Source organism: Scardinius erythrophthalmus (genome assembly GCF_964197995.2).
Source record: "Scardinius erythrophthalmus genome assembly, chromosome: 2".
NCBI classification, from domain to species: Eukaryota; Metazoa; Chordata; class Actinopteri; order Cypriniformes; family Leuciscidae; genus Scardinius; species Scardinius erythrophthalmus.
The window spans coordinates 7,856,929-7,873,432 of NC_138222.1; the positions used below are offsets into that span (position 1 = coordinate 7,856,929).

Sequence of the window (16,504 nt, forward strand, 5' to 3'; positions counted from 1 at the left end):
AAAAAGTATTGAGACACCAGATATCATTTTTTATATTGTTTTATTAGTGACTGCAGGACACTATAGTTCATTATGTAAGCGAGGATTGCAAAATAAAGTAAACTGTTACATATTATACCCAAAAATTCTTCATACAGTGACTACCAGTAAAATGTATAAATATTTGGGACCAACAAATTATTCAGACACTTTGACCTGACCATGTTTTGCTTAAGTGTTTTTTCTTTAATTGCTAATGCGACCTTTTTACACCACAGACTGAACACAATTAAGCATTGCTTGGTAATTGGTTGACCTAAATTGGTATTATCTAATTGTGTACTTAAATTTAACAGCTGACAGATATTCAACCTAATGTATTTGTCAGACATTTTGATAACTCTTGAGTTCTTGTCATATTTTATTACCATTTTCTAAACTATAACAAATAAACTGTGATAATGTGAGAAATGTTTTAGGTGTCAATACATTTTGGTTTGAATATATATAGATAGATAGGTAGATATATATATATATATATATATATATATATATAGATAGATAGATAGATATAGATATAGATATAGATATATATAGATATAGATATTCAAGAAAAACAGATATTTCAAGAAATCTGACTCCAATTGGCATATATATATATATATGCCAGAACTATGCAAGAAACATACAGATTTCGTGGAATATAGGAAGTTTGAGGTTAGTTTGAAATATAGTGTTTGGTAAGTTTGTGCTGTCTAATGATGCATCGTATAACACACATGATGTCTGTGTTCCTGCAGGTGACATCAGATCAGATTGTGGAGCGATTGGAGGATCTAGAGAACGCTCCGGCTCTGGCAGTGCTGCCCATCTACTCCCAGCTGCCCTCAGACCTGCAGGCCAAGATCTTCCAGAAGGTAAACATCTGTCTCTGTTGAACACTTGAAGATCCTGATCATTAGACGTTTGTGAACTAAACCTGTGTGTTTACGGACAGGCTCCTGATGGAGTGAGGAAGTGTATTGTTGCTACAAACATCGCTGAGACGTCTCTGACAGTGGACGGCATCATGTTTGTGGTGGATTCTGGTTACTGCAAACTGAAGGTAAATTAAACTGCTGTGAATGAGCAGTCTTTAATAGAGGAGTTGCACATCTGATGCTAACAGAAGTATTGCTTTGTGTTGTTTAGGTGTTCAACCCTCGCATTGGCATGGATGCGCTGCAGGTGTACCCCATCAGTCAAGCCAATGCAAACCAGCGGGCTGGCAGAGCCGGCAGAACAGGCCCAGGACAGTGTTACAGGTAAGATCAGTCAGTTCCTCCCTCAGTGCCCAACATCAAAAAAGACCATCCAAAAACATCATATGTGACCCTGAATCACAAAACCAGTCGCATGTCGCACAGGTATATTTGTGGCAACAATACATTGAATGGGTCAAAATTTTCGATTTTTCTTTTATGCCAAAAATCATTAGGATATTAAGTAAAGATAATTTTCCATAAAGATATTTTGTAAATTTCCTACCGGAAATATATAAAACATTTATTTTTGTGAGTGGATGCAGCAAAAGCGCGAACATAAATGGACAGCTTTAAAGGAGATTTTCTCAATGTTTCGATTTTTTTGCATCCTCAAGATTCCAGATTTTCAAATAGTTGTTTCTCGGCCAAATATCGTCCTATCCTAACAAACTATACATCTATGGAAAGCTTTCAGATGATGTATACATTTTAATTAAAAAAAAAAAAAAAGACCCATGTGACTGGTTTTGTGGTCCAGGGTCACATAAATATACTTGTTTATCCATATTTCGACACAATGAAACACTTCCTCAAAAGTTGACTGTCCTTGTGCAGTGGGGCAAAAATATTTATGACAATGACTTTCTCATTTCAATGATTTCACCATGATTTTGTCATTGTATGTTCTACTTTTTAGGTATGACCAGATTCATTTTCGATTTGCAAACAAATCATTCTTTGCCATCACAGGAATAAATTCCATTTTAAAATATATTCAGATAGAGAACAATTATTTTGAATTGTAATAATATTTCACAATATTACAGGATTTCAGCATTTTTAATCAAAAAATGCATTAAGAATATAATAATTTTTTTATTATTCCAAAGTTTTGACCGATAGTGTATTTTACTACAAAAATAAAATATAAAATGCTGTGCCTTTTTGTTATTTCAAAAGACAGAGATGCTTCAAAGCAGGCTGGAAGTTGAAGTCGTGCTGAAATGGAAGTAGCGACAGATCTTTTCTTCAATATTGTGTTGTACATTTGAGTGTAACAGATTATCGAAAAAGAAAAAATGTAGGGCGGGACTTGGTTCTATGCAATGGTTGGTGATTGGATTTTGAGATGTGGGCATTTAAAAGTGGAGGCAGATGAACGTGAGCTTGTAAGGGGCGGAGTTTAAGCACATCAACTGATTGGAGAAGTCCTGCGAAATTCACCAGAGAGAAAGTCTGTCATTTCACCAGAAGATCGACAATATTAACATAATTTGATGAAAAATTACAAGGTCGAAAAAACAAACATGCACGGATAAATATTTATTTCATGCTGACTTTAAGGTGAGACAGACTTGAGTGATGAATCAGTTTTTTTGTTCCGGTACATTGAAACGAATCTTCCAAAGGAAGTGAATCATTCAGGTGTCTCTGTGGTGTTAATACAGACTCTCTTTGCTAATACAGGCAGATGAACAGTGTTCATCAGCTTTATTCTTTTTTTTTTTGCTCACTCTTTTCTGAAACCGCTATCAGTGAGGCTGGGCGATTGCAGGAGGGGGACGGGACGGTAATCTTAAGAGGATTTAACGTAGTTTATTTTTTGTTTACACCTCTGAGGATTTGATACAAAGGCTCCTGTGGGCTTTTTGACTGTGACCTTTTTCAAATCTGCACAGCCCCAAAGATGCGATGACACACTGTCTCGCTGTTTCACTGTCACACAAGGGATTGTTGTGCCTCCCTGTGAGTGTTTCTGGTTGCTTGTGAAAGTGTGTGGCTCATGTCGGATTAGTTGCATGCATCCTTTACCAAACATCTGTGCATCAAGAATCAATTCTGTTCAGCCAGACGCTTTGTAATGTGGCCAAGAGCTGTGTGTGTGTGTGTGTGTGATGAATGCGTAACTCAAAAGCTCTGGCTGTGATTGCGGCACAAGAGCCAGAAGGACAGATATACATAAATGCATACGCTGTACTACAGAGCTTCCCAGAGTTCCTTCTTCACGCCATCTTCTGAGGGATTACCGATTTTGTTGAATAGTTTTCTCAGATCTGTCTCTATGGAGCAGCAGGGAGAGCTGTGATATTTTAAGATCCTCAGAGGTAGCTTGGAAATGACTCATTGTTAAGAGCTTCCCTCTAGCTCTTCGAAAGGTTGGAGGTAGAAAACTTTTTCATTAATGTGCTGCATGCATATGTCACGTATACGTCTTTATTTGGACCTTTTGCATTGAATGTTCTATTGAATGATCTATCTCGCCCGATTCTCTTTATTTTATGCCATGACTTTTGCATGGCATTTAATGAATCAAACTGGTGCAGTGAAGCAAATCACTGCCAGTCAAAACATATTTAATATGTAAATATCTCAGGGTTTTTTGGACCAATGAGATTTCACTGTGGGCGGAGCTACCTAGATCAACGCAACAGCACTAAAATTGTCTTGCAGTGTCACTTGCTGCGGTTGGACCTGGTAATGACTAGCTCAAATTACGCTTACTTCGCCTACTTACACTATGCTCTAATAGTATGTACTGTTTTTGTGGTGAAAAATACATACTTTTGAGTGTGTAGCAGAAGAGTAGGCAAGCTTTGGGACATACTACTTTGCCTTTAACTGACCGTGAAAGAAGATTTTTAGCTGAAACCGTGGTCCTTGGTGATGCAAGTCAATGGCTACCGTCACTTTAAGAGTCAAAAAACACATAAGAGGCAAGACAAATTCAATACCCGTGGCTCCTGATGATACATTGAGGTCTTATGAAGCGAAACGATCGGTCTGTGCAAGAAACTAAACATTATTTACAACAGTATATTACCTGTATTCCACAGCCTCAGCAAACGGTCCTGAACGCACTCACGGCAGTCGAGCAAGAGCTTCTTGTTGCATAATGACGTATGCTGAGAAAAATTTGAGAAAATAGTAACTCCAGTCTGATATAGGGATATTTTAGTGTTATTTTAGTATTATTTATATACTATTATAGTATTAGTAATATTTTTAATTTATTGTAAGTTTTTTTTTTTGTTTTTTTTTTTTGTCAGTTTTATTGCTTTAGTTAGTTTTTATTTCAGTTTTAGGAAATGTAGTACTTCAACTTAAAAAAAAGGTTCCTTGGCAAGTTTAAGTTTGATTGACCAAGGAAAACTGCGAGTCTAGTTATGGTTTTGGGATCTCTTTTCATATCCAAATATTACGCAGGGCTCTCTGCAGTGTGTTAGCACCCCAACAAGGAATACACTAGATTTTGCGCTCGCCACTGTATCACATTGTGTCACATTTTATAATGTTTACAGAAAATTAATGCATCTTTCTTTCCATTGTGTCTGTTCACTTCAGGTTATACACTCAGAGTGCCTACAAGAATGAAATGCTCACCACCACTATCCCAGAGATCCAGCGCACTAACCTGGCCAATGTTGTGCTGCTGCTCAAGTCACTGGGAGTGCAAGACCTTCTGCTCTTCCACTTCATGGATCCCCCACCTGAAGACAACATGCTGAACTCCATGTACCAGCTGTGGATCTTGGGAGCTCTTGACAACACAGGTGAGAGACAGGTCTCTCTCTTTAGTTTTTTGTTCCTTTTGGCACTTTTTATCATAAGAAACCGTAGAGAGTGAATCTGGTCTTTAGAGTTGAACTGTGTGAACTGTTAGATGGTATCAGGAATGATCAAGTAACGTGTACATTTATAATGTAGTAGTTTTTTCCAGTCAAAAATTCTTCAGTATGCTGTGGAAGGTCACATCCATAATGGGAAACCATTGTTTATTCTACAAAACTGTATTTTTAAAAACATTTTTTAATAAATTTGTTTAATTGCAATGTACATGATATAGAGCTTTTAAAGGTCCCATTGCATGGATTATTTTATTATTTTAGAATGTTTCCTGGGGTGCCCTTATAATGTTAGTATGTTTTTTAGATCAAAATTTGTTATAATTTAGAAATAAAAGGCATTTTTCCTAGCCTGATTTGAACGCTCTGTTTGAAGGGGCGTGTCTGTGTGAGACTTCAGTGTAAACGCCCACTGCTGTGATTGGCTCATTGATCGTCATTGATTTCATAACGATTTTTGGCAAGTGTCCAGATAAACTCGCGCTGTGTGATTGACAGCTTGGGCGACTGGAAAGGGATTGTTCTTTGATCGCTATCTGTATATTAATCACAGTTTAAGTAAGATTATTTTCATCCTACTAAGAGAAACGACATGAAGTTGATTGTTTAGTCACTGGCTTGATTTACTGATGCATAAACAGTATTGGACGACTTTGAGAGAAAGATTATCTGTCTGAACTTGAACAATTACACATCATAAATTCACATAACCCACTGGTTCTTCAGAGGCTCGGATGAAGGAACTAAAAAAAATACCTTTGTGTTCATTTGTACATCCAAACACTGAGCAACTGCCATGCTTCACAAGCCATGATGTCTCTCGAAGAAAAATGATTCGGACGATGATTCGGCTGCGCAGTTCCGCCTGGCCTTGAACATGGGAGGCATACATATTAATGATCCCGACTGTTGCGTCACAGTCGGTGTTATGTGGAGATTCGCCTATTTTTCAGGGGTGTTTTTCAAAAACGAGATTTAAATAAGAAGGAGAAAACAATGGTGTTTGAGACTCACTGTATGTCATGTCCATGTACTGAACTCTTGTTATTTAACTATGCCAAGATAAATTCAATTTCAAATTCTAGGGCACCTTTAAAAATACTTTTATTTTGGACGTTGTTTAAAGCAGCGTTTCTCATCCTGCGTGTCGCGACCCAAAAGTGGGTTGCAATCCGGCTTTGAGTGGGTCGTGGAGTGCGTAGTCTAAGAAACAACTACAACAAATGTAATTCTCAATGTTTTTCTGATGCGAAACTTTTATTTTGAAAGACGTGCATGAAAGCTGTTGACTCTGTCAGACGCAGTTTAAGTAAAGAGTGCCTGAGAAAAACGTGCTGACCTAATTCAGTATCTGCTGTCAGATGAGATGATGTCAGGAATCATCATCTTATTTTTGTAACTTGTCACAAAATTAAAAGTCTCTCACCTCAGAAAACAAACTTTCCTGAGCTTAAAATCACTTCACAATATCCTGTTTCTTTTACTGCGTTTTAGTTTATGGGAGGCACTTCAAGTTTTGGTGAAGTTCCACTCAAAAAGACTGAAACAAATCATTTCAAATCATAAAGTTGTGCTACAAATAATCCTCATCCGTCAGTTTGACTGAAAGAGCTGTACAATTTCTAGAGAATACCGTAATGCTTGGTATTTTAATGTGATGATGATGTATAAGAATATCTAGGCAAGAGCTATTTTCAGCCGCTGCATTTTTTCCCCGTTTATTTTCTTTTTTCTTTTGTATTCTGCTGTAACAGTAAGAAAAAGAGTATTTAAACTGTTAGTGTCTTGAGGACTGTTCCACAGGTTTGTTAATGGTTATTTGAACAAGCATGAAAAACATTGTTCAAACCCTTTCCAAGAAAGATCTTTAAAGCTTATTTGTCACATACAAAATTATCTTTATCACACAGTATCCTGAAAAAGGGACTTTTCTTTTTTTTTTGCTGAGTATATATTCACTCGCCAGTGTTTGGATATATCAGTGTTTAAAGATAACGGAGGATAGTGACATTATTTTTATTTTAGGAAAAAATCTCTTGAGTGTAACTTGCATTCTAGTTGAGTAGACTTAAGCTTGTGAAGTGCTGCAGTGAAGTATTAAGGTCTTACGCAAAGTTCAGCTGTAGCAACTGAAGTAAAACTGTCTGTGTGACCAGAGAGGGATCTCAATCTCATTTCCTGCGTATCTCTCAGGGGTTTGTGGGGGATTTGACTATGTGGAGCGCTTTTCCCTCTAGCTCTCGTCTCGTGTTAACAGCAGATTATTTCTGATTAAGGCTTACCTGCCCAAATATCTTCTCTGCTTTTCATGGCGCTCTCTCACTAATCTTCTTAGTCTGTCATGTAATCTTTGAAATCTGAGCTTCTGAAAAGTTTGATCAGAATCTGAAAGTGGAGTCATTTTCCCACCATCAGCACTTTGGAAAGAGGTGCTTTCTAATCCCTTTTGACTTTTGCCTGTATTTGAGGATGCTTTCTTCTCGTCTCTGTCTCAGGCGCTCTGACGCCCACCGGGCGGCTCATGGTGGAGTTTCCTCTGGATCCGGCTCTGTCCAAAATGCTGATCGTGTCATGTGACATGGCCTGCAGCGCTGACATTCTCATCATCGTCTCCATGTTGTCAGTGCCGTCCATCTTCTACAGACCAAAGGTACGTTACTAGGCTCTTTACTACAACCTACTTGCAAGCAAATGTGCTGAACATGCGGGTTCAGTTTTTCGAAGTGCTCAAACTGCCGTTACTCGTCTAGGGTCGAGAGGAGGAGAGTGACCAGGTGAGAGAGAAGTTCTCAGTGCCTGAGAGTGATCACCTGACCTACCTCAACGTTTACCTGCAGTGGAAGAACAACAATTACTCCAGCATCTGGTGTAACGATCACTTCATCCACACCAAAGCCATGCGTAAGGTATGTCAACCTGAGGCGTCACTCTCAACCAATCAGATTCATGAATTCCATGACATGTTATTTTAAATTTCCCCTGAAGTACACTTACAATAGTCAAAATGGATTTGCATGAAAAATGGTCAAAGTCTTTGACCATTACAGCTAATGTGCATATTCTTTGCTGCTGTACCTTTAAGACTTCTATGTAAATATTCTCTTTGCATGGGAAATGAGTTGTAATATAAGTTGCCTCTGTCCCATCTTGAAGTTCTTTCTTTCATACATTCATTATTTATTTAATCAAGGACAATGCACATTAATAATACATATGCTTAATGCAAAATGTGCCGGATTTAGCCACATTTAGTCCCTGTGCAGGTTCATTTAAAAAGTATAAATGTTATACTTTCGTATATCGTAAAATCAATCGTAAAATCAGACTTAAATAAGGAACTTTTCTAATGTTGAGATCCTTCTGAAGAATATTCACAGATGTTATTTAATGGCTTTTTTAAATATGTCAATCTAACAGGTTTAACTGTACATTTTCTTTGAAAGTTTTGGTGCAAAATTAAGCATGCTTTTTCTTTTATTAGATATTGCACTAAATAATGTGTGTGTGCGTCACAGGTGCGTGAGGTTCGATCTCAGCTCAAAGACATCATGGTGCAGCAGAAAATGAACCTGATCTCCAGCGGCTCTGACTGGGATGTGATCAGGAAGTGCATCTGTGCTGCGTACTTTCACCAGGCTGCTAAATTAAAGGTTCACAGCTACTTAGCATTTTTGCCATTGTAATGATTCAGTTTCATCAAGTAACACCTGAAGTGTCTTCATGCCTTGTATTTGTGTGTTTAGGGAATAGGAGAGTATGTGAATGTGAGAACTGGGATGCCCTGCCATCTCCACCCCACCAGCGCTCTGTTCGGGATGGGTTACACCCCTGACTACATCATCTACCATGAACTGGTCATGACCACAAAGGTACTTGTTCCTCCTCAGCCCTTCAATGTGAAGTGACATAAGTTAGTATGAGACGCTTATATGGGTGATGCAAATTTGAATTTAGCTTCCTTATTTTCCTCAGATTATTTCCTGTCGTTTTTCCACTGTTGTTTTTATAAACTATTTGTATTTTTGGTTACACTTTATTTTAAGGTGTCCTTGCTTCAATTATACTTTTAAGTATTGAATAATATTAAATAACAACATGTACTTACTATAAGGTAAGGATGAAGGTTTGGTTGAGGGTTAGTTGCATGTAATTATGCATAATTCATAGTTATTACTATAGAAAATACATGTAGCATGTGTAACAAGGACACTGTAAAATAAATTGTTAAATAATAAATCATTTTGAGACTGCAAAGTCACTAAAAGTTGCATTTTTAGTTGAATTAGAGGAAACCGTTTGAAACATTTGTTGTGTTGAGCTCTTTCAATTACTTTACTGTAATTAGTGCTGTCAATCAATACAAAAAAATTACTAATTAATCTTACATTAATCTGTAATTAATCGTGATTAATAAAAAGTAACAAAAGTTTTTTTATATAATTTTTGTACTGTAATAATTTCATGTTTAATCTCATTATGAACTTAGAAACAACATAAAGACAGTAGCCTATATTTTAAATATTTGTTTAATGGCATCTTTTTATGAAAGAAGGCCAGTATCACAGATACCCATACCGCTCTACCCATCAATTTTAGCCATTGATTATAGGCATAGATTATTATTTATTAGGCTTTAAATAATATAACAACTTTTAATTTAAGTGAACTTAAAACAATCTTCACATAAACACATTATAATGTCACATTTCCCTGTGCGCTTTAACATATCAGAGCTCAATTTTTTCTATTGGCCCAGTCAGACTGGTTCAGATTTTTACTAGCCTAGTCATAAAGTTATTGTTTTCGTTGTTTTTACCCATGTAACCTTGTAAAACAGTGCTTTAAGATTTCCAGGTAGTCTAACAGGTATGATATATACAGAAATTGAATTAAGTTAACAAACACTTCACAGTCTTCACTGCATAAATTTTGAATTAAATATAGATTAATCCTTCTTAAAGCCACAAACGTTATTCAGTCAAGCGCAGTGGGTGAATGAATTTCTCTGTCTTTTGTTCTTTGATTATCCTTGATAACAGACGTCAGCAGGTTTATTAGGCTGCTGTCACTTTCAGACCTGACACACATGACGCAAATCTGATACACATTTTCTCATAACTCATACGTTCATTTAAGACTTCATTTAACTCATTTAAGACTGTGCTTGCGAGGATACTCGACAAAACGAGCATTTTGGCATAATTGTGTGTTTTTGTCTGTACCAATACAGCAATACATGGTAATAAACATGTTAAATACATGCTTTTTAGTGATTAAAATGTATTGAATTGAATGAATCAATTTAACATTTTGAATCGATTTGTTAACAGGCCGAACAAACTGATTTGCAGAAACTACCATACTCTAAAACAAAAATCTTCATGATATTCACTATAATCAAATATTATTCAGTATATTGTGAATATTATATCCCAGAGCCCCGGTGAAGAGATATTTGATGACACGCATGTGTGTTTGTGTTTCAGGAGTACATGCAGTGTGTGACGGCCGTGGACGGCGAGTGGCTGGCTGAGCTTGGGCCCATGTTCTACAGTATCAAACATGCAAACAAGAGCAGACAGGTGAGAAACATCCTTCCTCAATATAACAGATTCAACACTTACAGTACATACTCGCCTCTGTTTTGGTCTCGCTCACTTCTGGTCCCTCTTCCAGGAGAACCGAAGGAGAGCCAAGGAGGAGATCAGCATCATGGAGGAGGAGATGTCCCTTGCACAACAACAGATCCTGGCACGGAAAGAGGAGCAGGACAGGAAGAACAACCTGGGCAGCGTCAGGTACTTTAGCAATCACAAATACTGCTGTCACTCAGGCTTTAGAGCCACTTCCTGCTCACACTCATGAAATCTGAATCATCCTATTTAGTAGGAAGCCATCAAACGGCTGCCGTGCTGAAATACTAATGTCGCAATTTTTGGGAAGACTATTATCCCCCTCACACCCTCCTCATCCCTTTCCTCACCTAGCGTCTCCTTGTCTTCTGCATGATGAGCTTTTCTCACCTCCCGTCTCCACAGGAGAGAAAAAGAAATAATATTGACTCCTGCCTGACCCCCATTACTGTAGCAATTTAAATTGTACCGCCTCGGACGGGGAAGAGAGAGACGGACGCTAATTTTTCAAACTAATCCGGGAAATTAATTTTACACACACCTGTCAGCTCCACAAAAGCGGGAAATGTGTCCTGTAAAATAACACTTCATTAATTAATCAGGACTTTTTATCTCTGTATCAAAGCCTTCGGCTGACTGTCCGCTTGATGGACGTCCTGACAATAATCACATTAAAAGTGGGGATTAGACTTTTGATTTGCATGATGGGGAGATGGATAATTAAGGTGCCGGCCTCCCTCTTGGGTTCTGACGCCTTCATGGGGTTTTAAATAAGCTGATAGGAAAACACCGTCTGATCTAAGATGAGATCACAGCTCATCTCGTCTCACCTGACCTGAATCCTCCCGGACCCACAGGTCACTTAGAGGACATTTTACATTTCATCTAAAGAGAATGCTTTGAAAATCAGTGCCATATCCACCTTACTTTTCAGTGCGGAAATAAGCTAGTTTTCGGCTTATACAACACTTTACAATAAGGTTCATTAGTTAACTACATTAATTAGCGTGAACTAATAATGAACTGCACTTATACAGCATTTAGTAATCTTTGTTAATGTTAATTTCAACATTTACTAATAATTTATTAAAAACTTGTTAACATTAGTTAATGCACTGTGAACTAATATGAACAATAAACAGCTTTATTTTAATTAACTAACATTAACAAAGATGAACAAATACAGTAACAAATGTATTGCTCATGTTAGTTAATACATTAACTAATGTTAACTAATGAACATTATTGTAAAGTGTTCCCAGTTTTTGTGAATGTGCAAGGCTTCCGATTCATTAGCCACTATAGGGAAATAACGAGAAGAGTAAAAAGTGCAGTAATGGTAAAACTGTTCGCGCTACAAACTAGTGTGTTTATAATTAAGACAATACATTACAATAATATGGTAAGAAATACTAGTTTGCTGTATCAAGCAGCATAACATGCATATAATAAAAAATAGGTAACACTTTATTTTACAGTGTCCTTGTTACATATGTTACATGTACTTAAATTAACAGTAAATTATGCATAATTACAATCCTAATCCTACCCTAACCCTATAGTAAGTACATGTAGTTGCTTAATATTACTCAATACTTGTACACTGTAACAATGACACCTTAAAATGAAGGGTTACACTTTATTTTAAGGTGTCATTGTTACAGTCTAATTATATATTGAAGTACTGAGTAATATTAAGAACTACATGTACTTACTATCGGGTTAGGGTAGGATTATGATTTGGTTGAGGGTTAGTTGCATGTAATTATGCATCAGTTACTGTTATTACTATGGTAAGTACATGTAACATATGTAACAAGGACACTGTAAAATAAAGTGTTACCAAATAAAGTGTAACCACAAAATATATAATGCAATGCCTCAAAAGCCTGATGGATCATATTTGATACTCACATTTTAACACGATTTTACAAAAAATGATGTATGGATAATTAGGTAAGCATAAGTTGCTTAGGTCCAGTAAGTGTCCATCTTGAAATATTACTAACAATATAAATGTTGTTCCTACGTTTACTTTATATAAATAATGAAAGATTTCACACAAAAAAGACACGTAAACCACGTTTTTCAGAATGATACTAAAAGGCCTTTTACTAGCTAAAAAAGTATAAACTATCAATCAGATGACACAAGGCATGTGTGAACAACACACAGTGTGTGTTGAAAAAACACAATCTGTTGTACACATTTTTTAACACGCGAAAATTTCGGTCGACAATTTCAGACTCAGTGTGCAAGGACCTTAAGTCTGAGATTTGAGTTTGAATGAATCATATTTGATACACATATTTCGAAGGCCTCTAAATATGATCAAAACCTGTTGTACACAATCTACACATTGTACCTGTTGTACACAATGAGGCCTTCGAAATATGTGTATCAAATATGATTCATTCAAACTCAAATCTCAGACTTAAGGTCCTTGCACACTGAGTCTGAAATTGTCGACCGAAATTTTCGCGTTAAAAAATCGACACGACCTCATGTTGTGTCAATCACGTTTACACACTGCCTCTGAAATGTTCGTCCGTTGTACAAAAAAAATCGGATCGGGTTCGATTTTCTGCGTTTTTCGTAGCAGCAAGCACTTGACGAAGCACACTGACGAATACGAAAAAACGTATATGAAAATTTGGGATTCAGAGTGCAAGGACCTTTAGATTTGAAGGAGGGATTCATGCAATATTAATGATGTCTTTATAATAATGTCTAAATTCAATGTTGATTAAATAAAGGTCTAAAATGGCTAAATGTTGAGCGGGGTTGAGCATCAGAAAGTGAACTGATGGAGGTGTGAGTGTGTGGAGCTGGAGGGTCACGGCCTGATGGATGTGTGTGAGGAGGAGAGCTGCTGTAATTAAAGATGATACATGGCCCTGTCAGCTACATCAGACCCGTGTCCCGCAGGTCCCCACAGACACAAACTGGCCTTTCCTCGCTGTCTATTCTTCTCATTTAACCTTAGAGCAAATCGCACAACTTCTGATGCATGGCACATTTACAGTCACATACACAACCTTTCTATTTAAATTAGCATCTTGTAATAAAAATGTCTTTTCATCATTTTCAATCAGGTCGATCAAGATCTGCACCCCCGGAAGAAAAGAAGAAGCGCCTATGACGCCAAAACGGACGCCGGCCCGATTTGGCTTATAGTATCAATAGTTTCACCCGCATAATATTGCAAATATGATGTTATTATGTTCAGTTGCTGTTTTCAGTGCAATTTTTTTTAAATATGATCATCATAGTGTTTGTCGCATGCAGCTTCCAGGTTCGGCCAGCAGTAGGAGCAATTGTATAAGGAGAAAATTTCCAGTCATCATCTCTTCCTCTCAGACAAAATGTATTTTTTTTTTTGTTTCTTTTGGACTGTCTGGACTCAGAAAAAAAAAAAAGGTGGATGCTTGCACTGTTGCACAGCACCTGATCTTACATTGATTCAACTCTTAAATTCAAAAACAGGCACCTTTGTCATTCTTAGTTTTGAAGGCACTTGAACTAAAGAAAACAATCTTTATTTGACATTATAAGTATACTTAGCCCAACAACAGGGTTTTTTTTTTTATGTTTGAAGTGTTTGTATAAAACAGAGCCGCCAAATTTATTCATGTGCTTCTGTAATATTCACTTTACCCTGGAATTGTAATTCGCATCCGCTCATATTTCGGCTTGTGAAACGCAGCAGTTGTATCATTCTTTCAGAGAACACAGAGCGCCCATGAATATTAACTTCCTGTACTTTGATAGGTTAATCCCCTGTGGATGAAGCATGTCTTTGTTATTCTGACAAAAAACATTGCTAGAATATTTCATCATACTGCTGGAATCAACACTGACCAGGCGGCGGTCAAACCCTGTGTCGTCTTTGATGCAATTGGGCTGCAAGTCATTGAGCAGATCTACTGTGTACTGACAGAGATAACAGGCCTGGGCTGAGAATCCACAAAAAACACATGATCAACTGCTTTCCACTGAGGGTCATTTCGCTTGCTTTCTGATTTTCAGGCCTCTGCTGTTCTGTTTGTATTTCCGGAAGCTTTGAAATAGTTTGTTGAACTTCATTAGTGTACAGCATATCTGTATATTGTGTTCCTTTCTTCTTTTTTTTTTTGTATGATTTAGATATGCAGAAGTCAAAACATGTCTAGACTCTGGCAAATTATGTTTTCGCTGGAAAATAGGAATAACCATATTTTTGAAAATGTAAAATTCATTCTGTGATTCAATTTTATGGTTTTATCTTCAAGATTAAAGAAGTGAATACAGCGGCACTTTGTAATGTGGTAATTGGATCACTGCACTTTAATACATTTGCACAAAACTTTGTCAAACATTGCATGAAAAAACAGGAAAACTGGTCTCATCGCTTTCGCTAAAGTGTTCTGACGGCGATATCTATGGACTTTTTAAAAACTCTTTCCCGCCATTGACGGAATTTTCTTCTCTGTTTTCACTGTTATACGGTAGGGGGCGCTAATACGCAACAATCCGTATTAAAACCAAACACATGCAAAGAAAAAGCAGAAACAAGCGATAAAAGTCTTTGAAAGAAAGAAAAAACAGCCTTTCCTTCAAAGTGTTGCTTTTTATGATATATGAATTTATAAAAAACACTATTTATTCATCATTTAGCAACAATTAGTCATGAAAAAGAATCATGCTAATTTATTGCTCACAAAGGATACGAACGCTTTCATTTGTTAATACTGAAAATTTAAATTACTATTGAAAAGTTTCCTCTGAAAATATGACAACCGACAACTCTAATGAACAATCCAGTCAGTACAGTAGGTATTAGTGGGACGCCTGAAGTTGCCCAGCATGGCACATTTTAGATGGCTCCCTGATTTAAAACACATGATCCATATCATCAGTTATTCGTCTTCATAGACACCATAAGACAGGGGTGTCAATCCTTCCACATTTCTGCAGACTTGAGCTTCTATCCTAATTAAACACACAAGAGATTTCTGTTGAAGGTCGCCAGGATTACTTCAATTACAGGCAGGTGTGTCGAGTTAAACTCTGCAGACGCGGCTGTAACCCCATAATCCGAGCAATGTTGGGAAACTGAGTTATTACCAGTGCTCGAAGTGGGCCTGTACGCACTGGTGTTGTTCCCATTTCTGACACCCACTATATCATATTTACTATGGATTATTCCCGTTCAGGTGTTGTGCCGAATTTCGACCCCCGCCAAATTATTACCCCTGCAGAATTCTCTGCATTCTTGTTTCACTGTTATGTGGTAGGGGGCGCTATTACACATCTGAAAGATGAAAGAATCCCAGGATCAAAACCTGATAAACACGAAGAAGCAGAAACAAGCGATAGAAGCATAGTGAGCTAACGCAATCATCCAACAATAAAGCATAAATCAAAACTGCCTAATGTTACCAGATGAAATGTCTTTTACGATTTTTGTTCAAAATTATTATTATTATTATTATTATTATTTTTTTAAATGAAACTTACCCACATTCATTCCAAGTGTTGAAGCTCCTGCAGGAATGCATTTTTATGACATTTTCAGCAGGATAAAAAGCTTTTAAAGAGCAAAATAATTTAAAAAAATGATTGGATCGAATGATCAAAAATATGATCAAAAAATTCGAGAAAATTATCGATTTTTTTTTTTTTTGATGCGAGCACATTAGTAACACTTCTGTGGATATTTTGCATCATAGCAACCAACGCTCTCAAGCTAGGCATTTTCTGGCTAAAAACACTTTGCTGGACACATGCGGCCTTAATTAAAATATTGAATATATCGCTGAGTGATATAACAATCAAGCAGAGGTGATTTCTTGCAAATCGCTTAATGTGAGTGTACTGTAGGTATCCGAGTAAGGTTGGATATACTTATAGTAGTTATTGTATACTTTGTTATTAATTATCAATACGTTAATTAATTTGAGTTATTCGTATGTTCAATGTTCAATAATGAAATCACATTGCAGTATTTATTATAAATTATGTATCCATGCACATCATTCTTTTT

At 36.8% G+C, this 16,504-nt stretch overlaps 1 protein-coding gene across 1 annotated transcript in view; it reads left to right on the forward strand.

The window, feature by feature from the left end:
* dhx38 (DEAH (Asp-Glu-Ala-His) box polypeptide 38) overlaps positions 1-14,769 on the forward strand; it is a 30,719-nt gene extending 15,950 nt beyond the window's left edge. Inside the window, exons 17-27 of the mRNA XM_081393971.1 lie at positions 780-896; positions 977-1,084; positions 1,171-1,283; positions 4,566-4,774; positions 7,342-7,496; positions 7,597-7,752; positions 8,362-8,496; positions 8,590-8,715; positions 10,333-10,428; positions 10,523-10,644; positions 13,575-14,769. Of these exons, the coding sequence (XP_081250097.1) occupies positions 780-896; positions 977-1,084; positions 1,171-1,283; positions 4,566-4,774; positions 7,342-7,496; positions 7,597-7,752; positions 8,362-8,496; positions 8,590-8,715; positions 10,333-10,428; positions 10,523-10,644; positions 13,575-13,656 (1,419 nt within the window). The 3' untranslated portion in view covers positions 13,657-14,769. The remainder of the gene's footprint in view (positions 1-779; positions 897-976; positions 1,085-1,170; positions 1,284-4,565; positions 4,775-7,341; positions 7,497-7,596; positions 7,753-8,361; positions 8,497-8,589; positions 8,716-10,332; positions 10,429-10,522; positions 10,645-13,574) is intronic.
* Positions 14,770-16,504: the final 1,735 nt, after the last annotated feature.